We start from the raw sequence: 14,418 nt of genomic DNA on the forward strand, positions 1-14,418 counted from the left end.
AAAGCATTAATATAAACGCTAAGATGAGCCAGGGTGAATGCAGAGATATTTCTCTAATAATTAGAGTCTTAACATAATTTAGAAAAAAAGAAAGTTCTAAAAACAACAACCTTTAGCTGAAAATCAAAATAAGTTCCAAATCTGAATATCCGAAAATAAACATCCAAATTTACATCTTCAACTATAAACAGACTTTACAAAAAACAGAATAATGTCCACAATAGAGATAAGAATAAAGTTAGAGAGCATTCATATTTGGCTGCTTTCCAAAATTACATAATACAGACCAGCATTTAAGAAATGTAGACCGACTTTTCTTCTTTAAGAAATAAATGAAAATAATAGAAATTGTCTGAAATATTATCTCAAAGCATAGTTAGGATTTGACTCCTTTTGCATAGTAATATTTTATTCTCTAACTTTTATTTTGAAAATTTCTGACAGAAAGAGTTTTCTATTCTTTCATAATTGACAGAAGGAGCACAGAGCACGGTTCCCCTCCTCCTCCTCCGTCGCAGCTTACAACTCAAGTGTTCACCGGGAAAACATAATAAGAAATTCGCTTTGAGAATGAATCTGGAAAGTAAAAGAATGGAGGCATATAACAGAACCTAGAATGGGATTTTTTTTTGATTAGTGGCAATTGCAGCTATAAACTGTGACACATATGTTTTATCATTGGGTTTGTTTTGTTTTTCACAATGTGCGAGGGATGGATGTGGGATGGATTCCAGTTTATTTTCGCCATGGATACAAGGACTGGCAAGTTATCAGCATGAATTACTGAGGACAAAAAAACAACTTGATCTCAATGTTAAATTCAAATTTGGAGGACTGACCATGGTGAAAAGAACGGGACTGTTATTTTCACTGGTGTATTTTATGGGGGAGCTTTGGCTCACTTCGCAGCAAGTCCTGAGAATTGGTAAGTTAAAAAGAGTCATTTTTAAAAGTAATCTCCTCTGTGCATTCATTAGCTCTTTTAGTGTGTGACTTTTCATTGTTTTTCAACGAGCCTGGGGGTTGTTCAATAATTTAAAATGTAATAAAGGACATTTTGTGGCATTATTATATTGCATGCTTTATATATGAGGAGAAATGAACAAAAATCAATCATAAGACCTACATAAAGACAAATTCTAGCTACAGTCAAAACATTTCTGCTGTCAAAATGTGATACTTTAATGCTCAGAAACACTAAAGAATTTCTGTCAGTTAAATATGAATGTTTATGTAAAACACAATGACACTGTAGCATAACTAGCAGTTTTTTTTTTTGGTATGGATACAGCTGTTGGCTGTTCAATGACATCAATTTTCTTATTCAAAATCATGCTAATCCACTTTGGTTTGCCAATGCCCTTCTCTCGCTCCTATGCTATCATGTTGACATTATAGCCTGCAGTGAAATGGATGAATTAGTTCATCATCAGTTGAAACTTACAGCATGTTCTAGAAAAAAAAAACATCTTGTAGCATAGCAGTGTGAAATACACAAAACAGAAAAGTGAGCAACCTTTATACTGAAAACCAGAGCCGGCTCAAGGTTGTAAGCACAATTTAATTTGGGGCCCACCGTCCACCACAGCATCACTTACGCACCATTACATTGTCCATGATTGTGCTTCTTTTTCCATTACATTCAAATTCAAACAGATAAAAATTTAATTACTCAGTTAAGGTGTGAATGAAATGCTTTTCCAGCTCAGAAAAAAAAGGAAAAATTATTAGCTCAGCTTAAAAGTAGGACTTTGTTGACATAATTCTCAAATTATGAAGGATTTTACATGTAAGTAAACTAATGGCACTTACATGTGGCAATAATTGTCACACATAAGACATAATACATATGTGGCAATACATACGACATATTTGGCAATATGTCTTATGCATTTTTGGGGGCAAGGGGCTCCAAAGCAACCAATGGACCCTCAGCTGTCACAAAGTTTACTTGTGCCTCAGGCCAGCCCTCCTTCAAGCTCATTTAGCCTCAAGTGGATCCCATTGCTCCCGTTTCATTATTCCCCTTTGATTTCTGACGCAACTCTGCAACAATGAGCTGGTGTTTGCAAGCAAATTAAAGATTGCTACTTCTTTTCTTCTCTGCCATTAGTTTTGTGTTCCTCCCATGGGTTAGCAGATTGCATCATAAATATAGTTTTTTAAAATTTAGACCTCAGGACTCCCTGCTCTCCGCTTTTATAGCCACGGGCACCGCTTGTGTTTTTCTCAATTTCTTTAACTTCTTAAGACTTTAATATTGTATAATTGTGGAGTTGCATAACTACCACGGCTGTCAGGCCTTCGCTATCACCCTCTTTCTCCAGCTGAGCTCAGTATTGTTAATCTCTCTCAATCGTCTATCATTTTCCGAGGTCACCTAATCTGTCATTCTCTGCATGACCCACACACTTCTTAATCTCCCCCATATGGTGTGTGGCTTGACTCAATTAACGTTTTCCTAACTTGGCAAGTGTTTAGAATATGACCGGCTTTCACTCTTTCCACTGGGGTTGGTAATAATGGTAAATCTTCTCCCCCAAGCCCTTAAACAACTAACACTAATCTTCTTTATGTAGAAAAGTCTCTTCCCCAAATATGGTACTTAGGCAGCACATAAATCTAATCGCTGGGGAGAGCAGAGGCAGCAGCTTCGGGTTTCCACTATATTTCCCGGTTTAAGATTTATTTTTCTGAAGTCTGTGTGTTTTATGTAGATGATACAAGATTTGCTTATTTATGGTGATCATATTTTTGCTCGTGGGCTTGTGAGCAACTATCTTGTACACAGAGAAACCTCAGTGCTCCACATCAAACGAGCAAACTAGACTGTTTAGGACCTCCTCCTTCATTCACAGTCTGGCATGAACCCATGCTGGAGTGGTGGCGTTGAAGGGCTGGGAGGGGAGGGGGGAAGGAGCTCTCACTGGGTAGCAGCCCAGAATGGTGAGGAGAAGAAAAAGACAACACTATGTCATTGTGATTCGGCGCTTAAAAAGATTCCCCTTCGAGAGATATTTCTGAGTCACAAAATCAAGTTCTTCAGGGTAACCTATACATTTACGACCAGAGGGATAAAAGTCATTGGCATTATAGTTATTTTCTAATAAAAGAAAGGAAAATAGGTCCTTAACAAGCACTGCCTAAAGGTTATCAGAATCTGCCAGAAACCAGAGCAGAATCTGTTATCTTAGTGACCTGCTAGCATTCATTATTCGGTCCATTAGAAAACAAATGGAAGGGCAATGATCCTAAATGTTATCTATAAAATTATTGATGGCAGCAATAACAGATTTTTCCAGAGCTCATTAATTCTAATACTGTGTAGCAATGTTCAACCTATACTTTGTTTTTTGACCATAATTTTTTAATTCTTTAGTTTCTAAACAGATAAACAAAGGTAGCCAAATACAGCGATGAACAAGTATTGTAATTTATATTGTTATTGTGAAAAATAATGACAGGAATTTCTTGCTTAGTAAAACTATGATGGTGGCTCTTATAAAAGAAAACTGAGTGTGGTAAGAATTATTCCGCATACCATTTGAACTGTTGTTAAGCTATTAGTTGACTCAATTTGTGCTGTATATGATTGAATTTAATATTCTGTACTGTTAGTAGACCAGCATAACTTAATGTAGCACATTTTGTGAAGTATGCTTTTAGATAATGAATAATTAATTTTGTTTATTTGTTTTTGGGAGGCTCTGACTTCCCTCAGACATTTATTTCCAAAAGACTGCAACATAAAAAAACGAGAAAAACTTCAACTATCAAATATAGTAATAACATTTCAAGTCCTTTTTACACGTTACTTGCCAAAAGATGCAAGTAGGCACAATTTAAAAGTCAGATAATAAACCAAAAATAGGTCAGAGATGTTCATCATCCCTGATGCTGTGACCTTCTTATCCCTTCGTTTGTTTTTCTTGGTAACTTGCGGAGAAAAGGGAGCAGATTGCCCCATGTGTCAAAACTAAACAGACTGGGTGAAATATTTACTCCTCGTGTTATTTTTCTCAGTACACATAATGAACATCAGTCTATTGTGACATTTTTTTTTATTAAACTAAATAATGATAAAGAAAATTTACATAAAAATTGAAGATATCATGAAGGTCTTTTTATGTTGCAGCTTTTAGGACAAAACGCTATGCATCAATCAAATGGTCATGAATTGGAATCTGACGACTTTTCCTTCATCAGCTCTGATGGGTGAAAAGGACAAATTCTGAAAATTTTGACTATTTCCATTTGTTAAATGTCAACAAAAGGAAATCACAATTTTTGTTCCATAAATACATCAAGCAGCATGTACTTTGATTTACATCAAATTTGTATCAGATAAAATACAAATTTTAATAATAAGCTTTTGTTAAGGTCATTAAAAGCTTTGATGAAAAATATGGAATAATTGGCCGACAAAAGCCACATTGTTGCACCAATATAAACAATTCTACTCTATTGCATAATATATAAAAGTCATGCCATGTAGCTAAAGCCTTAAATTGGGTCATGAAATGTTTCACTGCATCTTTTTATCCTGCATGCAACCAAATTCCTATCATACATTCAAAGATTTGCATCTACTCCACACAAATCACGTTAAAATCAAAAGCTACACTGCACAAGTTGGAAAGATTAGTTATAGTGTCACTCGTTCTTCATATCTGTCACAATCGTTTAAAAACTAAACATTTATTTAGGCTTGTATTTGCTTATTGTAACCTCTGTAAGCTTGTTTGAGTCTGTTGGTAATGTGAAGGATTTCTACTAAACACATGAATAATTTCTACTGTCATTTGTACTGACGTATTTTAAAGCTAACCGATTTCCAGGTACAGAAAACAATTTCTGAATCACTTCTGAACATTATAAATATTCTCTCCAGAATGCCGGGGCAATCATGAAAAGCCTCTGCGGACAACATTTACCCAGTCTCATTGGAGTGCATTTGTCGGAGCCTAAAGCAGAGACAAACATAATTATTATTGGTTGATACAAGCAGAATAATTTGCATAGTCTAATAATTGAAAGCTCAGAGTTTTCACCACCATGCATGTATAAGCTCATTTGAAAAATCGTTTTTCACAATACAAGAGGAACTCTTGTGTTGCCATCTAATGTTCATGATGTGTGTCATCCTAGATATTAGGTTTTCTGCAGAGTGAGAACATTTTCTGCATATGTGCTGATGTGGAACAGGGTTGATTTCTTAGACCAACACTCATGTTGAGGATAAATAACCATGGCTCTTAATCCTCTCTTTTGCACTCTTCAAATCAAGAAACTCATTACACTTAGCAGAAAATCTAAAGTTCTTTACTCAAGTGGAAATGAAGGGAAAATAATTTACCTTCTCTCTCTGTGCCGTTCCACTGAGCTTCAGAGAGGAAATGAAAAACAGTAAAACAAATCAGATACATTTGTCATTTGACAACAAAAGTATATAAAAATGTTCAGGCATTTATAATTATTATTGTATCATCTGAATTTGGCAATCAATGTTTTATTAATAAGACATTTTTGGCTAAAATGTAAGGGAAATTCTTTAAATGAGGATTGCAATAAAAAAAATGTGAATGAACATATTTGAATAGCAGCATTTATTTTCACTCCTTGTTAATAATGGATGTTTTTTAAAGTGTTCAAATGTGATGAAAAATCCCGCTGTGGGACTGCCACTTGGATTGTTTTGTTTCTGGAGCGATATTAAAGCTGCAGCCTTGGCACACACGGCTAACAAAATGGACCAGATGGTCAAGAACAGGCCTATTTCTCATTTTACACATATGAAAAACCGTCTCAGGTGGAGCATGTGCCCACATTTCACTTAGGATGGTAGGCATCGCATGCATGTCTGAGAATTGTATATTCCAGTGGACAGAGAATTAAGGACTTTAACAGATCCCAGCAGCTGCTCTCTGAGGCTTGGTAACCATAATTAGGATTGGCACTTTCAAGCATGCTTTTAGTGACCAGGGAGTCCGGACAAGGCTCTCTCAGTTTGGGGTTCCAGGCTATGCTACACCGAAGAAAAAGGTCATTCACAATCAGGGTCTCAAGGGGAGCTTTTTTAAAGGACTCTCTCCTTCCAAAATCAATTACAATTTCACAGGCAATTCTTCAAAGAGTGTTCAGTGCAGTGACCTGTTACATCTGTGTCCTCTGTGTTAAAGTCAGGCTAGTTTCAACATCAAAACTGAATCTTTATTAATAATCTAGGTTATTCTGAAAAATAATTACAAGCTGACAATTCTGAACTTTTCTAACTTTAAATTACCATACTTTAGTCCCCATTTTATTAATATAAATGTGTCACTTTGTGGGGAATTAATATAATAGTTTTAAGTGAGAGTCTTATGTCTTCAAGATTAAAATGATAATCTTAATCAGATTCTCAATTCAGATTGAGAATCTGAATCAAACATTCAGATTCTCAAAAAATTGGAAAATAGTATGCCGCCAATACTCATAGGGTTTAGGAACCACAGCCAGTTACAAACAGTTGAAATCTTCTAAAAACGCTTAATCAGCACAGGGGAAACAGTCTCCCGCAGAAGCTAATATCAGTCTTCCATATCGCTACTCATGCGGGAACTGCCAAGGAAAATAAATGGCGCTCCAAGATTGGCTGCTTGGCAAAACGTCAGCCAATAGCAAGTCAACTAGCATTGTCCCTAGCTATGCCAGATTTCCAAGTTGTATTTTCTTTTGCATATTTTTGATATGCTCTGCGAAAAATTTCACAAATAATTTGGAGTTACGTTCCACAGAAAAACCCACACCTTCAGAATCTACCTAAATTCTTTTTTAGGCTTGGCTTCACAACATTCACAAAGCTGTGCTTATGCTAGTAAATTAAGTACCTTTATGTTACCACAACTTTTCCTTCCACTTAATTTTCCATTTTTATATTGTCTTCTGGAAAACTGTCAAATGAGGAGTATTTCCCATGAATGTGTAAGTCATGACATAATATTTCAAAACCTTTTAACATTTGTAAACTTTATATTATGAGTCTTATATAATATTTTGACTTTCTGGGAAACAAATAGTTTTTTATTAGCTGTAAGTCATCAAAATCAACTGAAATAAGCAAATAAACTATAATACTCTTTATGTGATGAGTCTATATTGAATTACTGAAATAAATCTACTTTTCAGTGCAATTCTAGAGATGCATCTCTAGTGTCTTTTCATAAACATCACCTCGAAAGGCCCACATGTTTTAAGATAATTCACTAACAAGAAGTGGTGACAATCCAACATTTCCCTGGCCTTAATCTCAATGTTCTTCATGAGCTTTTTTATCTACATATTTTATGTAGTACTCACGCCTGGCCGGAGTTACGTATGTGTATACTGCCAGCTGTGCCAGGGCAGCCATGTTTCTGGGGCAGCAGGCTGGATTAAGATTTGGATAGTTTTCAGAATGAATTTTTTTTCCCCCCCAAACACTGGAACAACCCCCTCCTCCCTGAGGCAAAGGACCGCGCAGTCACAGTAGATGAAAGATAACGCTGCATGTGTATATACAATGTGGATGTCAATTAAGTTAAGAAATAATATTTAGTGTTTACAAATTGTGATGATGTAATTGGATTTAGAATGTTTTGATTGGGTGGGAAAAGTGCAGTCTTTCAGTGGTTTTTACACTGAAAGATCTCAGAGTAGAGTGTTACTGTCACTTTAAAGTGTTGATTATGGCTAGAGATGCACTGATCTGTTTCTTTACTGATTTGCCATCTCTGGTTTTGTAAACCTTTGCTGATGTTATGAAATACAATTTTTTTTAAGGAAATTCAATCCAGCCTTTTTTTTTTTAGAAGCATTCAATTAATATATGAAACAGCAGTCTTTGTATATATTATAAGGGAATAAGCATCCTTACAATGAGACTGAGATTCCTACAATGCTGCCAACATGTCTAAATTCAGTATGTACCATAACAGGAAGAAATGTTATGCTTAAATGGATGAAAAAGAGTAACACTGCTGTTATATGTATAGCTTATATATTATGCAAAGATTCCAAACTTTACAATCTCCAACACTGTCATAGTGCTGGAGATGTTAACCTCCAACATGTTTTCCCTCTTCCACTGGTTTGCAAAAAAATATATCTTTTGGTACATCGACCTTATCCAACCCTCTGATACTTTTTTGAAAGCTATTGTGTCAGTTTGTGAAAATCAGGTTATGTAAATAAGCTCAGGGAGGGTCAAGCTCTGAGCCGAATGAAACTAAATCCAGTCATCTCATGTAGGACTCTTAGCAGGTATTACATGGCAGAAATAAACATGAAACTGAACCAATGCAATTGTGAGAATTCAGTTCAAACTGAGGGAAAAAACAGACACAGTGGTACGAAATGTAAATACTGTGTTGGTAACAATGGTGAGACTATATACTGTACCTAATAAGGTTTTCGTAAGGTTCTCAACCTATATTTTCTCTCTTACAGGGGGCATCTTTGAGACCCTTGAAAATGAACCAATTAGCGTTGAAGAACTGGCCTTTAAATTTGCTGTAACCAACATAAACAGGAACCGGACCTTAATGCCAAACACCACGCTGACCTACGACATCCAGAGAATAAATCTATTTGACAGTTTTGAAGCCTCCAGAAGAGGTAAGGATCATTCGCTCCCTAATCTTTTTATAGTTAAGGCAGAGCTATGAATTTGACCCTGATGGCCATTTGTTTGTTCCATGTGTTCCTCCAGCATGTGACCAGTTGGCTCTAGGAGTTGGGGCTGTGTTTGGTCCATCTCACAGCTCATCGGTCAGTGCGGTTCAGTCAATCTGTAACGCACTGGAAGTCCCTCACATCCAAACCCGATGGAAACACCCTTCAGTGGACAACAAGGACAGCTTCTACATTAACCTCCACCCTGAATACGCCTCCATCAGCAGAGCTGTGTTAGACATAGTGCAGTTCTACAAGTGGAAAGCAGTCACTGTAGTCTATGAGGATGCGACTGGTGAGTCAAAATGACATATGCATAAAATTAAGAGGTATGAAAATGTTTTTCATACCTCTTGCACCCTTTACGCATTTTGGTATATTACAACCACAAACTTTGAGGCATTTCATTGGGATTTTATGTAATAGACAAAGTAGCAAAGTTGTCAATTTAAAGGAAAATGGTCAATGGTTTTAATTTTTTTGCCAATCTGAAAGGTGCATTTCTACTCCTCCGCTACACCTAAATAAAGTCAATTTCAACAAATTGTCTTCGGAAACTGCACAGGTGGTAAACCTCTGAGCTGAACTATTAGGACAACCCTGGTTGAGGCTGCAAAAGTCCTGATCTTAAGGCAAATGTGTTCAGTTTCCACCAGGATGACAATGCTAAACATGCAACCATATACACAAAGGAATGGTTTACAATAAAGCATACACGTGTTGGTGTGGTCCGGTGAAATCTAGCTGAGAATCAGTGAGCTGATCAGTCAATATAGGACATTTTAGTTAAAATTTTTTTAAATAGTGGATTTAAAATAAAAATTTAAATCTTTTTGTTCCTACTGTTATTTTCTGTACGAAATAAATAAAATGCATGTAAATGCAATGGATGGTTGTCAGATACTAATTAATTTCCTACATATGTGTTTATTTTTTTTTTATTTACTGATTAATACTACAAATAGGAGCAGGTGAAAAAGAGAAAAAAATTCCTAAACAGTTACTCTAGGTTTTGCTAATGGTCTTTTCAGGTTACTTCTGAAACAAAAAAATATTCCAAAATAAAACAAAAATCTATACTTTTGGTCGTTACTTAAAATCTGAATTACACTAACCCACTTTAAACAGTTATGTACTATAAAAATACAGGAAACAGAAAAAATAATTTAACTGAGCTCCACAGCTCTCATGAATAACCTACAGATTTACAACAAGATAGCATAATTGGCTACTGTCAAATGCAACAGGACATGAAAAACAATCAAACTTATCACAGCTTAAAAGAAAACACATCACTCTCCAGCTGTTACACTTGGACAACATACCCTGCTGATATTGAAACACAGGCTTTCATTGTGAGTGACTAACACTCCACTGTTGCTATGTACAGACATTTGTCACTCACCAGCAGATCACAACAGCACGACTATATGATAATAAAAACTATTGCACATAAATCAAGCAGAAATACAACATCTATTCATAGGGGATACAAATAGGTACTAGAAATAAAGTTGAAATGTTTAAACTCCATCCTGCATTACACAACTCAAAGATAAAGCGAACAAAACAGCTTTCCTACCTTTAAAATAAACAGCTTCTTTTTCAAATGCCGTTTTCCCAGCTTTTCGTGAAACTGTCGGTGTCCAAAATTCGCGTCTGAAAATAATTAAACACAATTTTCATATATTTTTTAGCAGTTTGTAAGCAATATTAATTATGTTTCTGCACAACTCCTAATCATAATGGGCTCATTCTAATCCACTTTTACAAACGAAACCCACTTTTTCTCAGTTTTACCAGATAATAGTATTAATTTATTAAATCGAATGTAGAAAAGTGACTTTTGTAGTTTCCCCTCGTGTCCACCAGAGGGAGACGAAGTAATTATACCAAAATTAACATAACATTTTAAATAGAAGGATATAAAACGATAGCGAAAGTCGCATAATTTATTTGAATGTTTTCATAAGGTGGAATTTGCATGCATATTTGATACAAATAAGTTTTTATCTCAAAATCAACTAAGAACTTACCAACGTGGAAGTCAAACATTCTCGCTTCTTCGACAAATTTCTAATGCTACAAAAAAGGATAGCAATTAGCTGTATAACGGTCAACTATGGCAACAAACAGACATCCTTTATGGCTTTACTTGTACAAAAAACGGATTGTATTGTTATCATTTTAATTTCATTTTACCCATTGTATTGCTAACCTAGCAAAACTAAGCAAGACTCTAGACATCGGCTTCCTTTACTGTGTGGTTCTAAACGTATTTGTTGAGATTTCCTATCACTGCCCCCTAGAGGTCATCTCAAAGACCTGCAATGATACAAACTGTCAAAGTTACACTTGACAAATTGAGCAAAAAAAGGTCACTGTTGTATTATATTTCTATCACATTCATCTTACAGCAGTCTTTGTACACCCAAGAAATGTAGCCTTTATGGAAAACTAGAAAGAACAAAACCAATCTTTCATGTACTGTGAAACATTTGAGTGGTACTATTATGCTAACTTGATTCCATTCCTGAGACATGTAACTGAGGCTAAGGTTTATCTTTCATCAGGATAATAACTCTAAGCATACACCTAGAGCTTGAAGCAGTGGTTAGTTGAGAGCATATTGATTTGTTAGAATGGCCCTGTCATATTCCAGACCAAAATCCAATGGAGAATATGTGGCAAGACTTATAAATTAATGTTCACAGGTGCTCTCCATCTACTCTGGCTGAGTTTGAGCCATTTTGCAAAGAGAAATAGGCAACACCAGTCTTTAGATGTGCAAAGCTGGCAGAGACATAATTAAAGGCTTGCAGCTGTAAATACAAATGTCCACTTATGTTTTTCCGGATTCTATTTGTAGAAATAAAATGCAAAATATTTGTATTCTGTGTTTTTCCCTTCAACAAAATGTGACACTTTGTGTTGGACTGTAACTCCTGATGCAATACATAAAAGTTAATAGTAGGGCAACACGGGAATGATAAATATTATTTACTTCTTGGTTTAGTTCTGCTGAAATGTGTATAGTCCAATAATTGTGGCCTGTTGTTTAATTTAAAGGTCTGATTCGTTTGCAAGAGTTGATCAAAGCTCCATCCAGATATACAATCAAAATCAAGATCCGGCAGCTGCCATCAGGAAGCAAAGATGCCCGTCCCCTGCTGAAAGAGATGAAGAAGGGGAAGGAGTTCTTTGTTATCTTTGACTGCTCTTACCAAACATCAGCTGATGTCCTAAAGCAGGTAATCAAGTTTTATAAATACAAAGGCTACAAATAGAAGTTTTATTTAACATTCTCAGATATATGTGACATGTGCTACTGTGGTTTTGGGTTTAATGTTGACCCTGAGCAAGAGTAGTCCAATTCTACTCTGAAATCCTATTTTCTATTTCCAATCCAGGAAAAGACATTGCACAGATTAATTGGAAAAAGGACAAAATTATGACATTTACTCACTGGGACTCATGTTAATACAAACTATCCAAAAAGCACAAAATGAATCAAAGTAAATGAATGCATTGCCAAAATTGTGGTTTGGGTGTGATCTAAAAAGTAAAAAGGACTATATTTTATTCTCACTTCATCCCTGTAAAAAGTGTAACTAAAAGGAAAACTGAACGCCATCTTTATTTCTGTTTAGATCCTGTCTATGGGAATGATGACTGAATATTATCACTACTTCTTCACCACATTGGTAAGAAAAAATAGTCCATCAATGAGCTGATTATGGCACGTATAAGCGCTTTCTTTTATGATTATTCAATAAATTTGAATATTTTTAAAGTGAAACAAATGAGTTACACTGAAACGAATGTTTGAAAGCCTATAGTTAAGGAAAACATGACATTTTTAATTTGTATTGATTCTTCATCTTTGACCCAGTTGTTGAATTTTACAGGACTTGTTCGCTCTTGACCTGGAGCCTTACCGCTACAGTGGGGTCAACATGACGGGATTTAGGCTGCTCAACGTGGACAATCCTAGAGTGGCTTCGGTGCTGGAGAGGTGGGCCATGGAGCGACTGCAGGCTCCCTCCAAAGTCGAGACTGGAATGATGGAGGGAATGATGACCGTAAGTTTAATCTGACATACAAATCTGGGTAGTAGCCTACAGACATTCAATATAGACATGGGAATGACTTTTGTTACTGGCCTGATTTATTACAGCAGTTAATTTTCCCTGATTAGGGTCAATAATTCCGTATTTAAATGTATGCTTAGATCCCACACACATTCATTAAATGCTCCTCAGCAAGTTACAGGGAAAGTATTTTTTTTATTATTTTACATAGTGGGAAATATTTGTCTTATTTGAACTTTAACATTCTCTCCAGAAGACATTTGGCTTATCCATGTGGGCAGTTTTGATGATTCTGATTTCTGAGTAGAAGGCATACAGATAACTTGCCTACCCTTTCTAACCAAGTTCCTTTCTTCTGAGGGGAAATGATCTGATCAGATAGTTAAAACATGGACCTAATTGCCTATTCCAACAGGACAATGATTCCAGACACATAAAAACAGATTTTTAAATGGATTTAAAAAAAAGGCTAACATTCAGCTTCCAGATGGCCTGCCCAAATCCCCACCTTAACTGTACTGAAAATTTGTAGATTTTACTTAAAAGTCAAACCTGTGCCAGAAAACCAACCAATTTAAAAGCACTCTACTACTACTGCCAAAAAATGTGATCCAATATCCAGCCAGAATTATGCCAAATGCGTGTTGATGCCAAAAAAAAAGTGTTGTTGAAAAGCAGTTTTCTAAAGGATATTTAACAACACATTAGTGGAGGGTTTGTACATATTTAAAACACTTCTATGGATAGTTATGAGGATTAGAGAACATGTCTAGTAAATGTAAACATGTGCCCCTAAGGCCTAGCTGTACTTTAGAGAAAATCAACAACAGCCTAAATGTAATAGGCTATTCGTGCTCAGAAAGACTGTTTTGACCAGAAATATATTTAAAGTCTAATTTCAAGACCAGATTACAGAGAAAAACTATAACATGAAGCACCCTGGGGCTCTCAGCAATTAATAAGGATAAAGAAATAGTAAGAACAAATCCTGAGTTTTTTCTTCGCTCATTTTGCACAATCTTTTTTTTTTTTTTGCTAGAATGTTAAAGTTAAAGTTATGTTAAATGAAACAATGTATTTTTTTGTTATCATAAAGCAAGGAATTATCTGCAAATGAAATAATTTTAGAGAGGCAAAAAGGGTTCTATTGAGATTAATTTCATTTTATTTGATGCAGTGGATGCAACAGATTCTGTGTACAGTCTGAAAATTGAACACCAAACTGTGCTCACCATGAGTGATTGTGGTTTTCTGTGTGATTGCATCTGATTCGAAGAACCACATGAGGCCGTGCACATGCATCAACAGTCCTGATGTGATAAGTGCGCGGCATGCGATTTGTGATCCCGCAGATGGATTATGATGATGGACGTGTTTCTCTTCCAGACTGAGGCGGCTCTGATGTATGATGCTGTTTACATGGTGGCTGCTGCCTCACAACGCACCTCACAGATCACCGTCAGCTCCCTGCAGTGCCACCGACACAAACCCTGGCGCTTCGGATCGCGCTTCATAAACCTGCTGAAGGACGTGAGTTAGCTCCATCCATCCATCCATCCATCCATCCATCCATCCATCCATCCATCCATCCATCCATCCATCCATCCATCCATCCATCCATCCATCCATCCATCCA

The 14,418-nt window shown here is 36.0% G+C and overlaps 1 protein-coding gene across 2 annotated transcripts in view; it reads left to right on the forward strand.

Moving 5' to 3' along the window:
• Positions 1-489: 489 nt before the first annotated feature.
• Positions 490-14,418, forward strand: part of LOC103474988 (glutamate receptor ionotropic, kainate 1) — a 20,735-nt gene continuing 6,806 nt past the window's right edge. For both annotated transcript variants that reach the window (XM_008426332.2, XM_008426333.2), the window contains exons 1-7: positions 490-925; positions 8,467-8,634; positions 8,729-8,986; positions 11,761-11,942; positions 12,342-12,395; positions 12,600-12,773; positions 14,169-14,312. In XM_008426332.2, coding sequence (XP_008424554.1) covers positions 724-925; positions 8,467-8,634; positions 8,729-8,986; positions 11,761-11,942; positions 12,342-12,395; positions 12,600-12,773; positions 14,169-14,312 — 1,182 coding nt within the window. In that variant the 5' untranslated portion in view covers positions 490-723. The remainder of the gene's footprint in view (positions 926-8,466; positions 8,635-8,728; positions 8,987-11,760; positions 11,943-12,341; positions 12,396-12,599; positions 12,774-14,168; positions 14,313-14,418) is intronic.

Source organism: Poecilia reticulata, linkage group LG13 (assembly GCF_000633615.1).
Source record: "Poecilia reticulata strain Guanapo linkage group LG13, Guppy_female_1.0+MT, whole genome shotgun sequence".
Classification (NCBI taxonomy): Eukaryota; Metazoa; Chordata; class Actinopteri; order Cyprinodontiformes; family Poeciliidae; genus Poecilia; species Poecilia reticulata.